This window comes from Trichomycterus rosablanca, chromosome 1 (assembly GCF_030014385.1).
Source record: "Trichomycterus rosablanca isolate fTriRos1 chromosome 1, fTriRos1.hap1, whole genome shotgun sequence".
NCBI lineage: Eukaryota > Metazoa > Chordata > Actinopteri > Siluriformes > Trichomycteridae > Trichomycterus > Trichomycterus rosablanca.
In genome coordinates, this window is record NC_085988.1 from 60,851,512 (window position 1) to 60,867,541 (window position 16,030).

At 41.2% G+C, this 16,030-nt stretch overlaps 1 protein-coding gene across 1 annotated transcript; it reads right to left on the bottom strand.

Annotated features, from left to right (window-relative positions):
* Positions 1–1,613: 1,613 nt before the first annotated feature.
* Positions 1,614–15,402, bottom strand: mettl25 (methyltransferase like 25). Its single transcript, XM_063004996.1, has 12 exons — positions 15,198–15,402; positions 12,978–13,139; positions 12,764–12,885; positions 11,636–12,277; positions 10,019–10,166; positions 8,809–8,903; positions 7,623–7,652; positions 5,670–5,743; positions 4,563–4,656; positions 4,356–4,430; positions 2,223–2,294; positions 1,614–1,934 (listed from the first exon to the last, which is right to left on the bottom strand). Exons 1-12 carry the CDS (start codon positions 15,400–15,402, stop codon positions 1,836–1,838), a joined length of 1,818 nt encoding a protein of 605 aa, XP_062861066.1. The 3' UTR covers positions 1,614–1,835.
* Positions 15,403–16,030: the final 628 nt, after the last annotated feature.

The window sequence follows — 16,030 nt, forward strand, 5'->3', positions numbered from 1 at the left end:
GACCATTAACAGGTTTCCCAAACATCCTAATGGGAAAAAAAAAACAACCTTGAAACTCAACGCCTTTTAAACTCACCGCCACTCCCAGAACCAACTGACATTGGTCACACACACACACTTACACACTTCTACAAAGCCACACTGTTTTAGCATGGGCAAAATGAGGCCTGGCATTGACTTTCTGGGAAAGGTCAATGCCTTGATACCAGCATAAGTCTCTCCAAAATCCTAATATACACCTTCACATTAATGGCAACTTCACATATATTGTATACCATATTCACCCATATCAAGATGGTGCACTGATGCATTACAATACCACAACTGATGTTGGCTTTTGTTTCTTTGGCTGATAGAAGTCTGGGTGGTCCATTTCATCTTTGGTACAGATAATTTAAAAACAAGCTTTTTTTCCTGAAAATAAGATTCCGGTTGCATTTCGTCATTCAGCAACAGACTGTGTTTAGTTTCCCAAAGTTCTCCTGAGCCCATGTGGCTATATTTCACAGCATCATGGAGGTTTCTCATACAATGCTGTCTTAGAGCTCAAAGGTCACACCTTAACTGACATTCCAGTTCATTCCAAAGCTGTTTATTGGGGCTGAGGTCAGGGCTCTGTGCAGCCCACTGGATTTTCTTTACTTTTCTTCATGTTAGTGAGTTTATGAGATGGATTGATGCCATGGTATGGGTGTGTTCTGCAACTCTATCCAGATAAGTTATCCAGAAGTTAATACAAATGTAATAAATTATTGTGAAACACCATTGTATGACACTTTTTCCTCTCACTCCACGAACCAAAAACTGAAAACAGTAATTTGCTGGAGTTTGCATCATACAGCCATAACATTAAAACCACCTCCTTGTTTCTACAATCACTGTCCATTTTATCAGCTCCACTTACCACATAGAAGCACTTTGTAGTTCTACAATTATTGACTGTAGTCCATCTGTTTCTCTACATATCTTTTTAACCTGCTTTTTAATCTGCATATGAAAAGATGCAGTCAACTACTGCACACGTGACGGAGGGGACTTGTGTTAGTCAAGGACAACATCAGTAGAGAGGAAGCATAATGCAATAATTGGATACAACTAGATTGGGGGGAAAAATGAATGAGTCTCTAGCCATAATGGCAGCACATACAAAAAATATAGAACCACCAAAAACTCAGCAGAAATGCATTTGTTTTTCTTATGACTGTTTCCCCCTCATAAAAACAGACCACAGTCCAAGACTATACTTATTTTCTTAAACAGTAAAGTTATTTCTGAAACCAACCAACGTTTAAGGGTGTCAACTAGTAATTGTAGTGTGAATAGCAGTGGGGTCTAAAAGCTCACTGAGTTCTCACTGTGTCATAGCTTATATTCTGTATCTTCTAAAATGTGTGTTGCAATGAACTGATGTTTTGTCAAAGGGTGTATTCCTGCCTTATGTCCATTGTTTCCAGGTGGAATCAAACCAACCACAGCCTGTTCGGAAAGTAAAATAGAAATTTGAGGCTGGTGTAGGGATCAGAACCATTCACTGTACAGTATATTTGTATAACTGTATATATTGTAAGTCTGGGAGCAGAAATGATGGATAACCAAAAAGAAAAAAATCTGTCTTTACTTAGTCATTTGCACAAGCAAATAGAAATAAGCATAAATATAAATTTAAAAAAAACAATGTTACAAAAACTGAAAACACATGTTCTGCATGTTAAAAAGAGCATTTTAAATACTTGTAACAGAAACATTCAAGTTTTTATGAGTAGTTAAGATGCATCAGAATTGCAAATATATAAAAATTAATAATTTAAAAAATGCAAATAAAATATGCTTGAGTTTTAGGAAACGCACTGTCCCTTTATTCCCACGACCGCATAACATCTGGGGGACAGGAGTGGATCGAAGAGTTGGACCAGAGCGGAGTGAGACACATTTCCCTGCGAAAACATATTATTATTAATATAGATGTATAATTTGGAGTGGCACAAACACTGCATGCTTAATACAGCCACAGTTAAGCAACAGTGCTAAACACTGGTAAACATATCATATAGGTGCAACACTAAGCTCCAGAATTACTGGCACCTTTGGTAAAAAAATGTTACAAAAGGTTGAAACATGACTATGATTGGCGCGCAGACACACTGATTATTACAGGCGATGTTTTAAAGAGTGGGAGATCTCATACATTATGTTCTGAGTTATAAGACCATGGTCTTCGTTACCTGCTCCTTTAAGTAACACAGACGATCCAGCAAAATCAGTCCTTCAATACAGGGAGCCAAAATGACCTTTAACTGAAGAAAACAACAGTACACTATTAATTCATAAAAGCATACAAATGATATAAATTGTTGAATGTGGTGACCTTTAAGCCCACAAAGAATTGCATGAGAAACTAAAGAACACAACTTTTTAAATGCATTTTCTCCCTTTTTTCTCCCGATTTTTAGCGCATCCAATTTTTTACCCAATTGCTTCCTCTCTACTGGTGCTGACCCCTGCCCCGATTAAGGAGAGCGAACTGACACACACCCCCTCCAACACGTGTACAGTAGCCGACTGCATCTTTTCACCTGCACAAGGTGAGTTCATAAGCGGATCAGCCTTGTGCACGGAGAGCCACACCCTGATCAACGCATTATTCCTCTATGTTCATGTTTTAGCTCGTTTTTGGGAACAGTAGAAATTGGGGTCTTTGTGCCAAACACAAAACAAACCATCTAGCCTTTTATCAGCAAAAGGTGCAAAATTCTGCATGTCATGGTGTGAGGCTGCATTAATTAAAGACATTAAGGTGATGTCTTTTTCTGGGAAGTCCATAGTTATTTTAGCAAGACACTGGCAGGGCTTATTCCTTACATGCCTACATGCAACAGTGTGGTTTCATAGACACAGAGTATGTGAGCTTGACTGGCCTGCCTGCAGTCAATTATCAATAAACGGTGATTACTTAAAAAATTTAATTCAGAACAAGAGACTCAAAAACTAATCTATATTTAACCACAAATGTTAAGTGACGTTACGACACAAAATAACAATGTTTTTATAGTTTGGTGTACCAGTGATGCTAGCAGAGTTGACTACAGCACATCTATTAAGTGTTGGCCAAATGTTATATTTGTTATATCAAAACTAGGGCTGTCGAAGTTATCGCGATAATAACGCATTAACGCGATCTCAATATAACGCGATTAAAAAAAAATAGTGCTGTTAACGCAAATTCTATTTGGCCCTGCGAGTCATCCGTAGTTCATGTTGAGACTTGACCGTGCACGGCATCTCTAATTAAGACAGCGTTTCTCTAAGTGTGGGGCGGGGGGGTTCCGTCTGACTGGTAGAACCAATGTTTTAACGTCGGACTTGCCACCGTTTGTTTCATTTGCGGTTTGTTAACATAATGTAACCGAGCGTCGTAGTGATGCACTTGCTTAATAAAGAAATACATACACGGTATATTCACAAATTGTCGGGAGCATTTAACACTTTAATTAGTTTCTTCAGTTACGGTACCGAATAGCGGACAGCTAGAGTCATCGCGTTAGCCAAGCATGCTATTCCATGAACTATGGAAGCCCCAAAGGGTCAAAACACACTCACTTCGTGTAGAAATGTCCATCAAACCATTGTCACGATACAACCACAGAAAAGTCTGTTACAATAACTACGCCTTATCCCACCTAAAGCACCGCTGATCTACAATGTTTGCTGATGGAGAAATTTTAACCTACAATCTGACATATATACGAAGTCAAGGGTCTCTGCTGGATAGTATTACTGCCTAGTATGTGAGTGAATAAAACTCCCTTACAGTTTTCTCTTGTCCCAGCAGTTTTTAACATAAGTACATTTAGCATAAAATGTGTTCACCATTTTAATTGTAACATTTCACTTAAAAATCCTTTTTTTCTATAACATTTACACAGATTTTTTTTTTTAATGCGATTAATCGCGATTAACTATATGAAATTCTGAGATTAATCGCGATTAAAAAATTTTATCGTTTGACAGCCCTAATCAAAACGCAAGTTCTGTAGAAAGTTCTTCTTCACCCCCTTCCTACTGGACATTTGTAAATGTTTTTGATATGCACTCTTGGTGGTGCATGTATGTAACTTTATTTGGAACCGATTTTGTTTCATTTCAAGATCAAATTACTAAAGCTGCCCAGGAACACAAGTTCTCACTAATTCTCTTAGGTGATCACGTTAAAGAGCTGCCCACTGAATGATAAATTCACTGTGAATTAATCTTGTGTGTGAATCTGCTTGGAATGCGTACTTGAACTAGTTAGTTGTTCAGCCCGGACGACATTTGCTGCAGTCAGAATCAGAAAGAAACTTTACTCATAAGCTCACCATGTTGAAGGCCACCATCTCATTCATCCTAGTAATGTGGAGGTCATAATAGCTCTGAATCACACTGTCTGAAAGCTAAACAAAAAAAAAAAAAAGAAACAAGAGAGAAAAACAATATTAAGAATTTAAACTAAACAGTATCTCAAGTTTTAACCATCATCTTTAGCCATTATGTATATTTTCTGAAATCGTTTGTCAGTGTCTTACCTTTAATTCATCCAGTTCTAGTTTTCTGAGTGCTCTCCTGACATAGTCCACAAATGATGATGCTTTAGAATAAACATTCCCAACTCGCTTTTCACTGGTAAAACAGCACAGTGGAGAAGAAAACAGGTATTAACAAGCTGCTCAGTTATACTTGGTTGGGAGGAGAGCTGTGAATATGAAATATTGCCCTCCTCCATGATTTTTCATCAAAAAAAACATAAAGCCTTGTCTTGCATTTGCCAAAAAACATCTAGATGACCCCCCAAAACCTTTGGGATAATATTTTTTAAACTGAGTCAAAGGTGGAACTTTTGGAAGACATGGATCCCCTTACATCTTACATATAGCTAACACTGCATTTCTCAATAAGTCATAGCAACATTAAAACATGGTGGTGGTCTTGGGCTGCCCAACTCTGCACAACCTTGATGACTTGTCATAACTCATAGAACCACAAATTCTGCTCTCTACCAGAAAATCCTGAAGGAGAATGTCAATTACTGACTTACAGATAAAGCGCAGTTGGATTATGCAGCAGGAAAATGATTCAAAGCACACCAACAAGTCCACCTCTGCATGGCTCAAAAGAAACAAAATGAAGGTTTTGGAGTGGCCAAGTCAAAGTCCTGTCTTGAATTCCACCGAGATGCTGTGGCAAGATCTTAAACAGGCAGGTCATGCCTAAAAAATCTCAAATAAGGCCCAATTAAAAGAAGATTCAAGTCAAAATTTCTCCACTGTGATGTAAAAGACTCATCGCAAGTTATCACAAACGTTTGATTAAAGTTGTTACTGCTAGAGGTGGCACAACCAGTTCTTGAAAGCTCCGGTTTCCTCCCACAGTCCAAAGACATGCAAGTGAGGTGAATTGGAGATACAAAATTGTCCATGACTGTGTTTGACATTGTGACTTGTGAACTGATGAGTCTTGTGTAACCAGTAACTACCGTTTCTGTCATGAATGTAACCAAAGTGTAAAACATGACGTTAAAATCCTAATAAATAATAATAATAATATTTATACACCTGTTAGAGTAGTGACCTAACCCTAATCATTGGGATGGCTGACCGCACACTAAACCACCTATATAGTGCAAATACAGGTACCTCTTATGGGCATTGTAGTGATCCTGCAGAATAACATGAAGTACTGCTCTATAGAAGAGTGACTCCATAGGAAGCTGGAAAAGAGAGACAAAGAATTGCAAGTGCAGCCTACTAGACACACCTGGATTAAATTACATGACAATTGTATTATTCTACAGCATCCCATACGTTAATATATCAAACTAAAATGCTTTCAGGTGTTTTGCATTCATGTTTCCAGTAGCAGCATTCATGTGTGGACATATACATAAGTCGTTCTGCTTTCCCAAATATGTTCAGCAAAGAGGGCATGGTGGCGCAAATGATTGACATGTTGCTTCATTTTAACTGATAGTCACCTGTGCCTTGTTGAGCATTAATTTGCTCCAGGTGGAAGAGTTTCTATTTATCACGGTTTCTTCCTCACATATTTGCCAGCTCCACTGTCTGTTTTTTTCTGTGATGCCAGGCTCAATTTGGTCCATTTTATTAGGCAGGTATCATCAAGGAAATGCACTAAATGAGTAAACTGTGTGCAGTATGCTGGCCTTTTTTGAAACAGGCCCCACAATTGGACTCACATACCCCTTTTCCACCAAAAAAAACCGTGGTTCTTGAACCGGTTCTGTTCAGGTTTCTCTGAACCTTGGTGTTCTGTAGTGAACCGACGCGCGTTTCCACCAGTTTTTGAGAACCAAGCAGCATCATCATCGGTGGGCGTTACATACTAAGAGTTAAAAGAAGTAATAACATGACGGAGTGTGTGGATTTTGTGCGAGCATTTGTGCTGCTGTTACAGATGTTTGTTTTTATGTAAAAAGCAGCGATCTAACTATCGGTGATAAGAAGACGTGACGTGTTTGTCTCAGTTGTTGTTTTCTTTAGTTCATTAACGTGAGAGGAGTTTTGCGCTTCGCTTTCACCGCGACTCTCGGCGCAAATAGCCGATTTGCTCAGCGCTCGACTCGAGCGGTGAAACATCATTAAAGTTCCACAACATGAACATCCATCTGTGTGAAATAAACATCAAATCCACTCTAAAATACCACATGTATAATATCACACAATTCACCTTTTAAAGGCGCTTTGAAAATATCAGCGGCAAACTGGCTCAAAATGTAATCAGGTGAAGTTTAAAAGATAAAAATGCAGCATTAAGCTCCATATGAGACCCCAGCGGACGGCATTGTTGCTAACGCTATGCTGTACAACATGACGCGCCCACTGACGGACGTCACGGTTCGGGCTGAAAAACCAAGTATTCTGTGGTGCCAGATTGGCCCGCTAGTTCACTGTCTGGAACCTCTTTTTTCTGGTGGAAACACGCGGAACCGGTTCAAAATCAAGTTCAGGAACCGGAACGGGCTCCATGCCGCGTCAGTGGAAAAGGGGTAACAGTGGGTTTTAGCTGCGCCAGTTGGTGGGGTGCTGCTCAGACATTGCTGTCCATAGTTTATTCTTGGTTTCCTTTCTTTCCTCTTTGAGCTCTGTGGTGACAACTTGTTTGACATTTTTGCTCTGTCCCCGTTCTATCCACTTTCTCTGTTGTGGGCTGAGGATGTTTTTGTGTTATTCACTCATTATTTTGGCCACTGCATTTATTTGCTCCTATCTCTTTTTTGTCTGTGGCTTTTTAGGCACAGTTCTACATTGTGGGCAAGCGGTAGCCTAGTGGTTAAGGTACTGGACTAGTAATCAGAAGGTTGTTGGTTCAAGCCCCACCACTGCCAGGTTGCTGCCGTTGAACCCATGAGCAAGGCCCTTAACCCTCAATTGCTCAGACTGTATACTGTAACTGCAATGTAAATGTACATTGGTTAGGCATCCTGCAAACTGGGTTCATTTTCAATTCTTGCAGGATTGGGGCTTAAACCTGGCAGCCCAGTGATGAGGCGTGATCTGCCTGGTTAAAAACTGAAAATCCGTGAAGACAGTGTCTAATTAAAAAAAGAAAAGAATATGACTTTTACTTACCCCTCCTCCAACTGACACTCTCTCCAGAGCCTTTAACAAGAGAAGAGAAAATGATATGAGGTGAAGACAAGTTTATGTCAAACTCAAGAATACATTCACTTAAAAAGTAACACATTTAGGGATGCATCGATACCATTTTTTCCCAACCGAGTACGAGTACAAGTACATGTATTTTTGTACTCGCCGATACCGATACCTATTTAGAATGATGCAATCTGGAGCATTATGGAATAGTGTAGTTTTTAGTGTAAAATAGTGCAGTGGAACAGTTGCTTGGGTTGCCATCACTAATTGTAAAAAAAAAAAAACACCGCACAGACATCATTGAGAAAGCTTCTGACAAGCTAACGTTAACGTTCATTAATAAACGCACGTAATTAACGTTGTGCACATCATACATGCGATGCGATTCTGCTGATTGAAATATTTACTTTTAAAGGATAATACATTCCGATCCCATCTGAGCCGATTCTATCAGCACGTACATTCGTGGTTCACTTCGGTAAATCGTAAACGACTCTGAGTCGGCTCCCGCTCTGTGGTAATAACCAGTATAATTAAGCCTGAGCTTTATAATGTAAGCGAGTCACACAGAATGTTCTGTAGTATTTGGTGTTTATTTACAACTGCATCATTCATTATAACAGTAAACACGGAGAGATAACTGAGAAAAGAAACTTACGCTGCACTTAAAATGAGTCGACTCCTGAATCACTTGTATCGACACTGTGAACAGAGTATTAAAGACACTCACACGTCCTATAACAGCGGTCGCTGCTTTTGTAACCGGTTATCTTCGCTGTTAGCTCTATTTTGAAGGTTTTTGGGTTTTTTTCAAACGGAACTAGATAACATTAAATGTGCATGTGAGCGTGGTCAGTGAGAATAATTCAATCTGTCTCCCGTGGGTGAAAAATTAATTGCTTTAGTTTTAGAAGTAAAAAAATCTCGCAATGTCACGCCCCCCGGTCAGGCACTCGCGCCCCCCCAGACATGCACTGCCGCCCCACAGGTTGAAAATCCCTGCGTTAACGCAGCAACGTGCACTAGGCACAAGGTATCGGATGTTTAGTATCGGAGCCTCGTTTGCGAGTACGAGTTAATGAGCGCGGTATCGGGCTAATACTCATGCATCTCTAAACACATTAAACCAAATTTTAAGATTTAAGCATTTTTTAAAACATACAAGACATGCGGACATCCTGGCATTCCGTCCACAGAAGCATGTCTGCTCACACAGATACTGGCTCATTGGAAATCCATACACACCACTCTCACACTCTGGATGAATAGAAAAGACCCATCATTAAAAAATGTCATTAAATAAAAATGTTTACAAACTTCTAATTTAATCTAATTAAATTACCATGTGCAACTCCCTTCTCCCTTTTGCTCCCAATTTAACGTAGCCAATTTGTCGCTGTTGGAGACCCCGATCGCGTACGAGCAGGGTATATTGGCCTGACACATGCTCTTTCCAACGCATGTGCAGTCCACCGACCCCTTCTTATTAGATTCACACCAACCCCCACGTTCCTTCACCTCTGTATAGGCGCCTCGGGATACTAACCAGGGCCCTTCACAGCACCGTAGACGCCGCCCCCGGTCTTTTGTCCGCTGCAGGCACTATCAGTTGGGGGCGCCCAGACAACTGGTAGCAGAGCTCAGGGAGTTTCTCTCACTGTGCCACCAGAGCACTATGTGTAACTGATTATTGACTGGTTGACCACACCGTCTGGTTAGTCTTGGCTTTGATTGGTGTTTAGAATTAGCAATGACGTCTAAACAAGCCAAAAATGAGACTAATGTACAAGTCAGTTAATCTGATTTCTTAAAGGGATAGTGTGAGGTAGTGTCACTTTTTTATTTTTGCGTTTATAACCAACTGGTTGGAAGCCTAGGTGGCAGTAAGGTACTATACTTATTCAAACGTTTTTCAAGTGACCCACTCACTCACTGTCTTAACGCTTATCCAATCAGGGTCGTGTTGGGTGCTGGAACCTATCCCAGCTTTTCAATGAGCGCAAGGCACACAGTAACACCCTGGAAGAGGCACCAGTCCATCTCAGGGCAGACACACACACACACACATACACACACCCATTCCCCTATAGGGCAATTCAGTGTCTCCAATTAACCTGACTGCATGTTTTTGGAATGTGGGAGGAAACCAGAGCTCCCGGAGGAAACCCACACAGACACGGGGAGAACATGCAAACTCCACACAGAAAGGACCCGGACCGCCCCGCCTGGGGATCGAACCCAGGACCTTCTTGCTGTGAGGCGACAGTGCTACCCACTTAACCACCGTGCCGCCCCTGTGAGGAGATGAGGCGTAATAAACTCAATGACAATCTGGTTGCCTCTGCCAAAACAGCTAAAACTTGTGCACTCACCCTGCATATCCTCAGCAAACTGCTCAGAGAGGAGGTGATAGCAGCAGCCCACACTACACACAGCTTGTAACTCCTGCTTGGTACAGAACATTCGTAGGGTGCTGGGGGCAAGGTCTCCACATGTATGAAGACCAACCATGGCTGCATTCTGGAACAGAGACATAAAGCAATTAGGTCGAATCCTATCCCAGCCTATCCCAGCTTTTTAATGGCCGCAAGGCACACAGTAACACCCTGGACGGGGTGCTAGTCCATCGCAGGGCAGACACACATACACACACCCGTTCACCTATAGGGCAATTCAGTTTCTCCAATTAAACTGACTGCATGTTAGGTGGAAACCCACCCAGACACGAGGAGAACATGCAAACTCTGCACAGAAAGGACCCGGACCGCCTCACCTGGGGATCAAACCCAGGACCTTCTTGCTGTGAGGTGACAGTGCTACCCATTGAGCCACAATTACAAAATAAATTTACTGAATTATGAAAACAAAGTCATTTATTTATTAGGATTTTAATGTCATGTTTGGCTCGGTGGGTAGCACTGTCGCCTCACAGCAAGAAGGTCCTCGGTTCGATCCCGAGGTGGGGCGGTCCGGGTCCTTTCTGTGTGGAGTTTGCATGTTCTCCCAGAGTCCGCGTGGGTTTCCTCCGGGTGCTCCGGTTTCCTCCCAGTCCAAAGACATGCAAGTGAGGTGAATTGGAGACACTAAATTGTCCATGACTGTGTTTGATATAACCTTGTGACCTGATGAATCTTGTGTAACAAGTAACTACCGTTTCTGTCATGAATGTAACCAAAGTGTAAAACATGATGTTAAAATCCTAATAAATAAATAAACAAACAAACAGACTTTGGTTACATTCATGACAGGAACGGTAGTTACTCGTTACACAAGGTTCATCAGTTCAAGTTTAATGTCAAACACAGTCATGGACAATTTAGTAACTCCAATTCACCTCACTTGAATCTTTTTGGCCGTTGAAAGGACCCAGACTGCAAGTCAATATATTGAATCATAAAAATAGAAGTAAAATGTTGATCAATGTCATGTCACTATGCCGCAATAGCTTTGCAATGGTTGTCTGCACAGATGGGTTAGCTTTCTCCAATGCCCTCTGTCTTCTGTGATAATTGCATATTGCATAAAAGTTTATCAATAAATATATCTGATTATGCTTTTAATTTACGAATTCATTTCCAAAAACCTGGGATATTGTGTAAAATGCAATGAAACAACAATCTGTGATTTGTTAATTCTGTTGTTAAATTGACAAGGGCCCCTGGGCAACCAAGGTCCTTACACAGCATTGATAACCGCACCCTTTAGTCCGGTCTTTTCTACCCAGCAGACTGGAAGCCAATTTTGTCCATTGCAGATATTAGCCAATCATGCCTGCTGGAGAGCACCCAGCCAACCAGTAGCAGAGCCAAGATTCGAAGAGTTTAGAACCTCGTGCTGGTGTGCTAGGGGATTATCCCGCTGCGCCACCTGGCCACCGTGCACTGTTTGTATTTTTTTACTGGTGTGCCCCTTTAACCTCAGATTCGAACCAGTTTTAGTAGGAGGAAACTCCTCGTTATTGAGTGTGATGCAGTGTTCCTTATTCTCACCTCCAGCTCATCGATAATAGTCCTGAGCTCCGTTTCTGCTGTAACATAAGACGTCAGAGGTGAGTACAGGTTGCCTTTATCACTGTTGCCTTTTCCATCTCGTGCCTTCCTCTCAAGGTTCTCCCTCTTCCTCTTCTCTCGCTCCTCTGTACTCAGTTGGCTGGGATGCACACGTGTGGAAGCTGGCTCCACGATATCAGCAGCTAACATTGTAAGAAAGAGGTTCTCAAAATCAGCATTTGTCGACTCCAGTGCTTGTTTGGGTCTGTTTGAATCCCTTTCCAGTTCTGAGGACACCATGCTCTGCACTTCAGCCATACTACTTGCTAGATCTGTAATGCAGTTCTGTTTCGCTGCATCCCTCTCCTCTTGTGTCTGCTCTGTGTCGTCCTGAAGTTTATGATTGGTTATTCCTGAGTTTCCATCTAATTCCGTGCTGCCTGTGTGTTTATGTGAGGCTTCCTGGTTACTTTCGGCTGTGCCATGCTTTTGATAGGCTCTGGAATACTTCTTGAGTTTCCTGTTCCTCTCCTGAGCACCGCGGGTGTTCGTGCTGGAGGAGTCAATGCCAAAAACCTGCAGGCCATACCGCATGGAGAGAAATGCACACAGGTATCCTTTACCTGAGCCCACATCTATAACCTGAAATAGAAAAAGAGAACTTGACAAACACTTAATAGGCTTTAAGGTGCACAGATTCCAAAACTGCATTTGCTGAAACCATACAGACTCTGATAGACAGGAAATGTTACATTTCGACTGACATTCATTTCTGTTAGGGCCATTTTTGGGGTCACAACTTATTAGTGATGTCCCAATCCAAGTACACTACATGGTCAAAAGTATGTGGACACCTGACCATGAGCTTGTTGTGCATCTCATTTCAAAAACCCATGGTATTAAAATAGAGAGACCTCTATGTTATCTTTAGCTCATTTTTTCTTTGAGACCTTCTTGCAGCCTCGTTTATAAAGATACATAGATGTCACCAGTCCAGTTTCCTCTGGCATCAACATTTTTGCTGTTATATATAAAACATTTAAGCCCTGAACCCTATCTTTAATATACTAAGAGCGTTAGAGCTAAGAAACTAAAGCTGCTGTTCATGTGGCATGAAGTAAGTATCACCTGTTTGACTTTGCAGCATCTGGCTAGTCCAGCTACCACTTCAGCCATAGCTGGCACCTCATGAGCTTTCTTAGAGTTCATGAACTCATCAGTTAGTATCATTTCCTCTGAAACGGTTTCATCTGAAACACACACAACACTCAGTGACAGCACAAGCAAACAGTGAAACACGGACACACATGGTGATCATATCAGAGGAAGAAGAGATCCTGACCTTGGTCCAGACTCATCTGTTTCAGTGTGTCCATTAGTGTCTGACGATGGACACAGACTCCCAGGCCTGGCAGAGAGTGTGCTTCAGCGGCCCTCAGCAGAGCTTCCACATCCACCAGCTTCTTACTGACATCACTGAACCCAAAGCTACTGTTTGCCTTCACTATAAATAAGATCAAATAAAAGACAAGAACAAAGTTAGTGTGAAACACCAGTGTGAGCAGTCAAGAAAACTACTACAGTAATGTCTGTTTGAAAAGTAAAGAGGAAACTAAATAGCACTTAGGGTTAGCAATACGAAAGTTGCCAAATTCTTTGAACCGATAACCAATAAACTATTCCATTTATTGAAGATAAACATGTATTCAAAACCTTTATCACCCATGTAAAAATGGCAGGAACTACTGCGATCAAATGTTTGCAATAATTTGCGATACATCTTTTACATTGCTGTGGAGACATTTTGGCCCAGACTTTGACTTGGCCACTCCAAAACAGTAATTTTATTTGTTTGAGACATTCAGAGGTGGTCTTGCATGTGCTTTTGATCAGTGTCCTGCTGCATAACCCAACAAGTAACAAGTGGACAGTCTCCCTCAGGATTTTCTGGTAGGGAGCATAATTCATGGTTCCATGAGTTATCACATACCACCACCATGTTTGACCATTGTTATCATGCTCTTATGGTAGAATAAGGGTTTAGATTTACACCAGATGTAAAAGGACACGTCTTCCAAAAGGTTTTACCCTTGACCCATTAGTTATTATCTCTAAAGTCATGGGGATCATCTACAGTAGATGTTTTCTGGCAAATTTGAGACAAGCCTTTGTGTTCTTTCTGGTCAGCAGTGGTTTGCACCTTTTAATACTTCCATGAATGCAATGTTTGTCCAGTGTCTTTCTTATAATGGAATAGTTGACCTTAAATAAGGCAAGAGAGGCCTGCTGTTCTTTACATGTTTGTCTGGGCTATTTTGTGACCTGCTGGATGAGCTGTCACCAGTGTCACCAGCAGCTTATTTATGGGAAGCATGTTTTTGTTTTCTTGGACTACATCTGGGCATACTGTGACATTTCGGGCTTTCTACCCATTCTTTGCAGAGAGACTAATGTTTTGTGTAATTTTAATGGGTCAAGATTTGGACCACTGCGCAAAGTCTTCTCCAGCACATCCCAAAGATTCTCAATGGGGTTCAGATCTGGACTCTGTGGTGGCCAATCCATGTATGAGAATGATGTCTCATGCTCCCTGAACCACTCTTTCACAATTTGAACCCGATGAATCCTGGCATTGTCATCTTGGAATATGCCCCGTGCCATCAGGGAAGAAAAAATCCATTGATGGAATAACCTGGTGGTTCAGTATATTCAGGTAGTCAGCTGACCTCATTCTTTGGGCACATAACGTTGCTGAACCTAGACCTGACCGACTGCAGCAACCCCAGATCATAGCACTGCCCCCACAGGCTTGTACGGTAGGCACTAGGCATGATGGGTGCATCACTTCAGCCGCCTGTCTTCTTACCCTGATGCGCCCATCACTCTGGAACAGGGTAAATCTGGACTCATCAGACCACATGACCTTCTTCCATTGCTCCAGAGTCCAATCTTTATGCTCCCTAGCAAATTAAAGCCGTTTTTGCCGGTTAGCCTCACTGACAAGTGGTTTTCTTAAGGCTACACAGCTGTTTAGTCCCAATCCCTTGAGTTCCCTTCGCATGTGTGTGCGTGTGGAAATGCTCTTACTTTTACTATTAAACATATCCCTGAGTTCTACTGTAGTTTTTCTACCATTTGATTTCACCAAACGTTTAAGTGATCACTGATCACGATTATTCAAGATTTTTTTCCGACCACATTCCTTCCTCGAAGATGATGTTTCCCCACTGTCCTTCCACTTTTTAATAATGCGTTGGACAGTTCTTAACCCGATTTTAGTAGTTTCAGCAATCTCCTTAGATGTTTTCTCTGCTTGATGCATGCCAATAATTTGACCCTTCCACATGGTTGTTTAACAAATGGGAAGCCACTCACTGCATCAGTTAGGGTTAAATAACTTGTTGCCATCTGAAACATAATCACCCATGCAGTAATTATCCAATGGGAGGCTCTTACCTATTTGCTTAGTTAAATCCAGGTGGTGACCTGTTTTTTGGCCAGGCAGTATTTATATAATCGTGTACGTATGTAAACTTTTGACCTCTCTGTATTAATAACTTACCATCTGGCGCCGCCGTGTGTTCATGAGCGTTATTGACAGCTGATAGAACCTCCTCAGGACTCACAGCCATAAAGTTGTTCCACACATTGCGGGTATAGAAATCCACTGTGTGAGCGTTCGCTATGCGCAGTGTTACAGAAAGAAAACTCCGAACCTCGTCTATTTTCTTCTTTAAAGACTCGGCAGAGATGTTACAAAACGCCATGTTTTACGGGGAAATGGCTAAACTGCCACTACTGGCATGATACATAAAGAACACGAGTGACGTTTACACCAGACCCTACTAGCTGCTTGCAGTGCTTGAACTATTCACTCTGACTCTTTTAGTGAGTCATTAAAATTGGCTCAGCTTATCAATGAATCGGCTCTTTTCACAGAATTTTTAAGTTATTTCAACTTTAATCTCGAAATCAAAACTTAAAATATTTTTACAGTGGCCGTCGTAGTTCCCATATTATTGGCTGTGTCTGTAGTTTTATATGCAGTACACTTTCGTCCGATCACTGACTGGTTGGATCATTATATGCCTGAACAGCTGTTTTTAAATAAAGCACCAAATCAGAGTAAATATTCTTTAAATCTTTAGTTTCAAATTTGTTAACCGTGTTAAGATTAGGATACAAAATGAAAGGTGTTTTACAAAAAATACAGTGAACAACTAGTCGATGCTTGCGTCTTGAAAGGGAGTCGGTTCAAAGAACCGATTCGTTTTCGAACGACTTCTTACTTGCATTTATAAGCAATAATAATGGTCAGTCATATCTGGTATTCTTTCATTCAAACTGCTGGTAACTTTTTATAATATTAAAAGTAAGTCGTGTATTACAAATAGT

Excerpts from the sequence above, each read along its gene's own strand:
- mettl25 (XM_063004996.1), bottom strand. The coding sequence starts at position 15,402 with ATGGCGTTTTGTAACATCTCTGCCGAGTCTTTAAAGAAGAAAATAGAC. Across the intron at positions 12,886-12,977 it reads ACAGATGAGTCTGGACCAAG|ATGAAACCGTTTCAGAGGAA; the intron begins GTCAGGATCTCT and ends TGTGTGTTTCAG. Across the intron at positions 1,935-2,222 it reads TGTGTTACTTAAAGGAGCAG|GGAAATGTGTCTCACTCCGC; the intron begins GTAACGAAGACC and ends ATGTTTTCGCAG.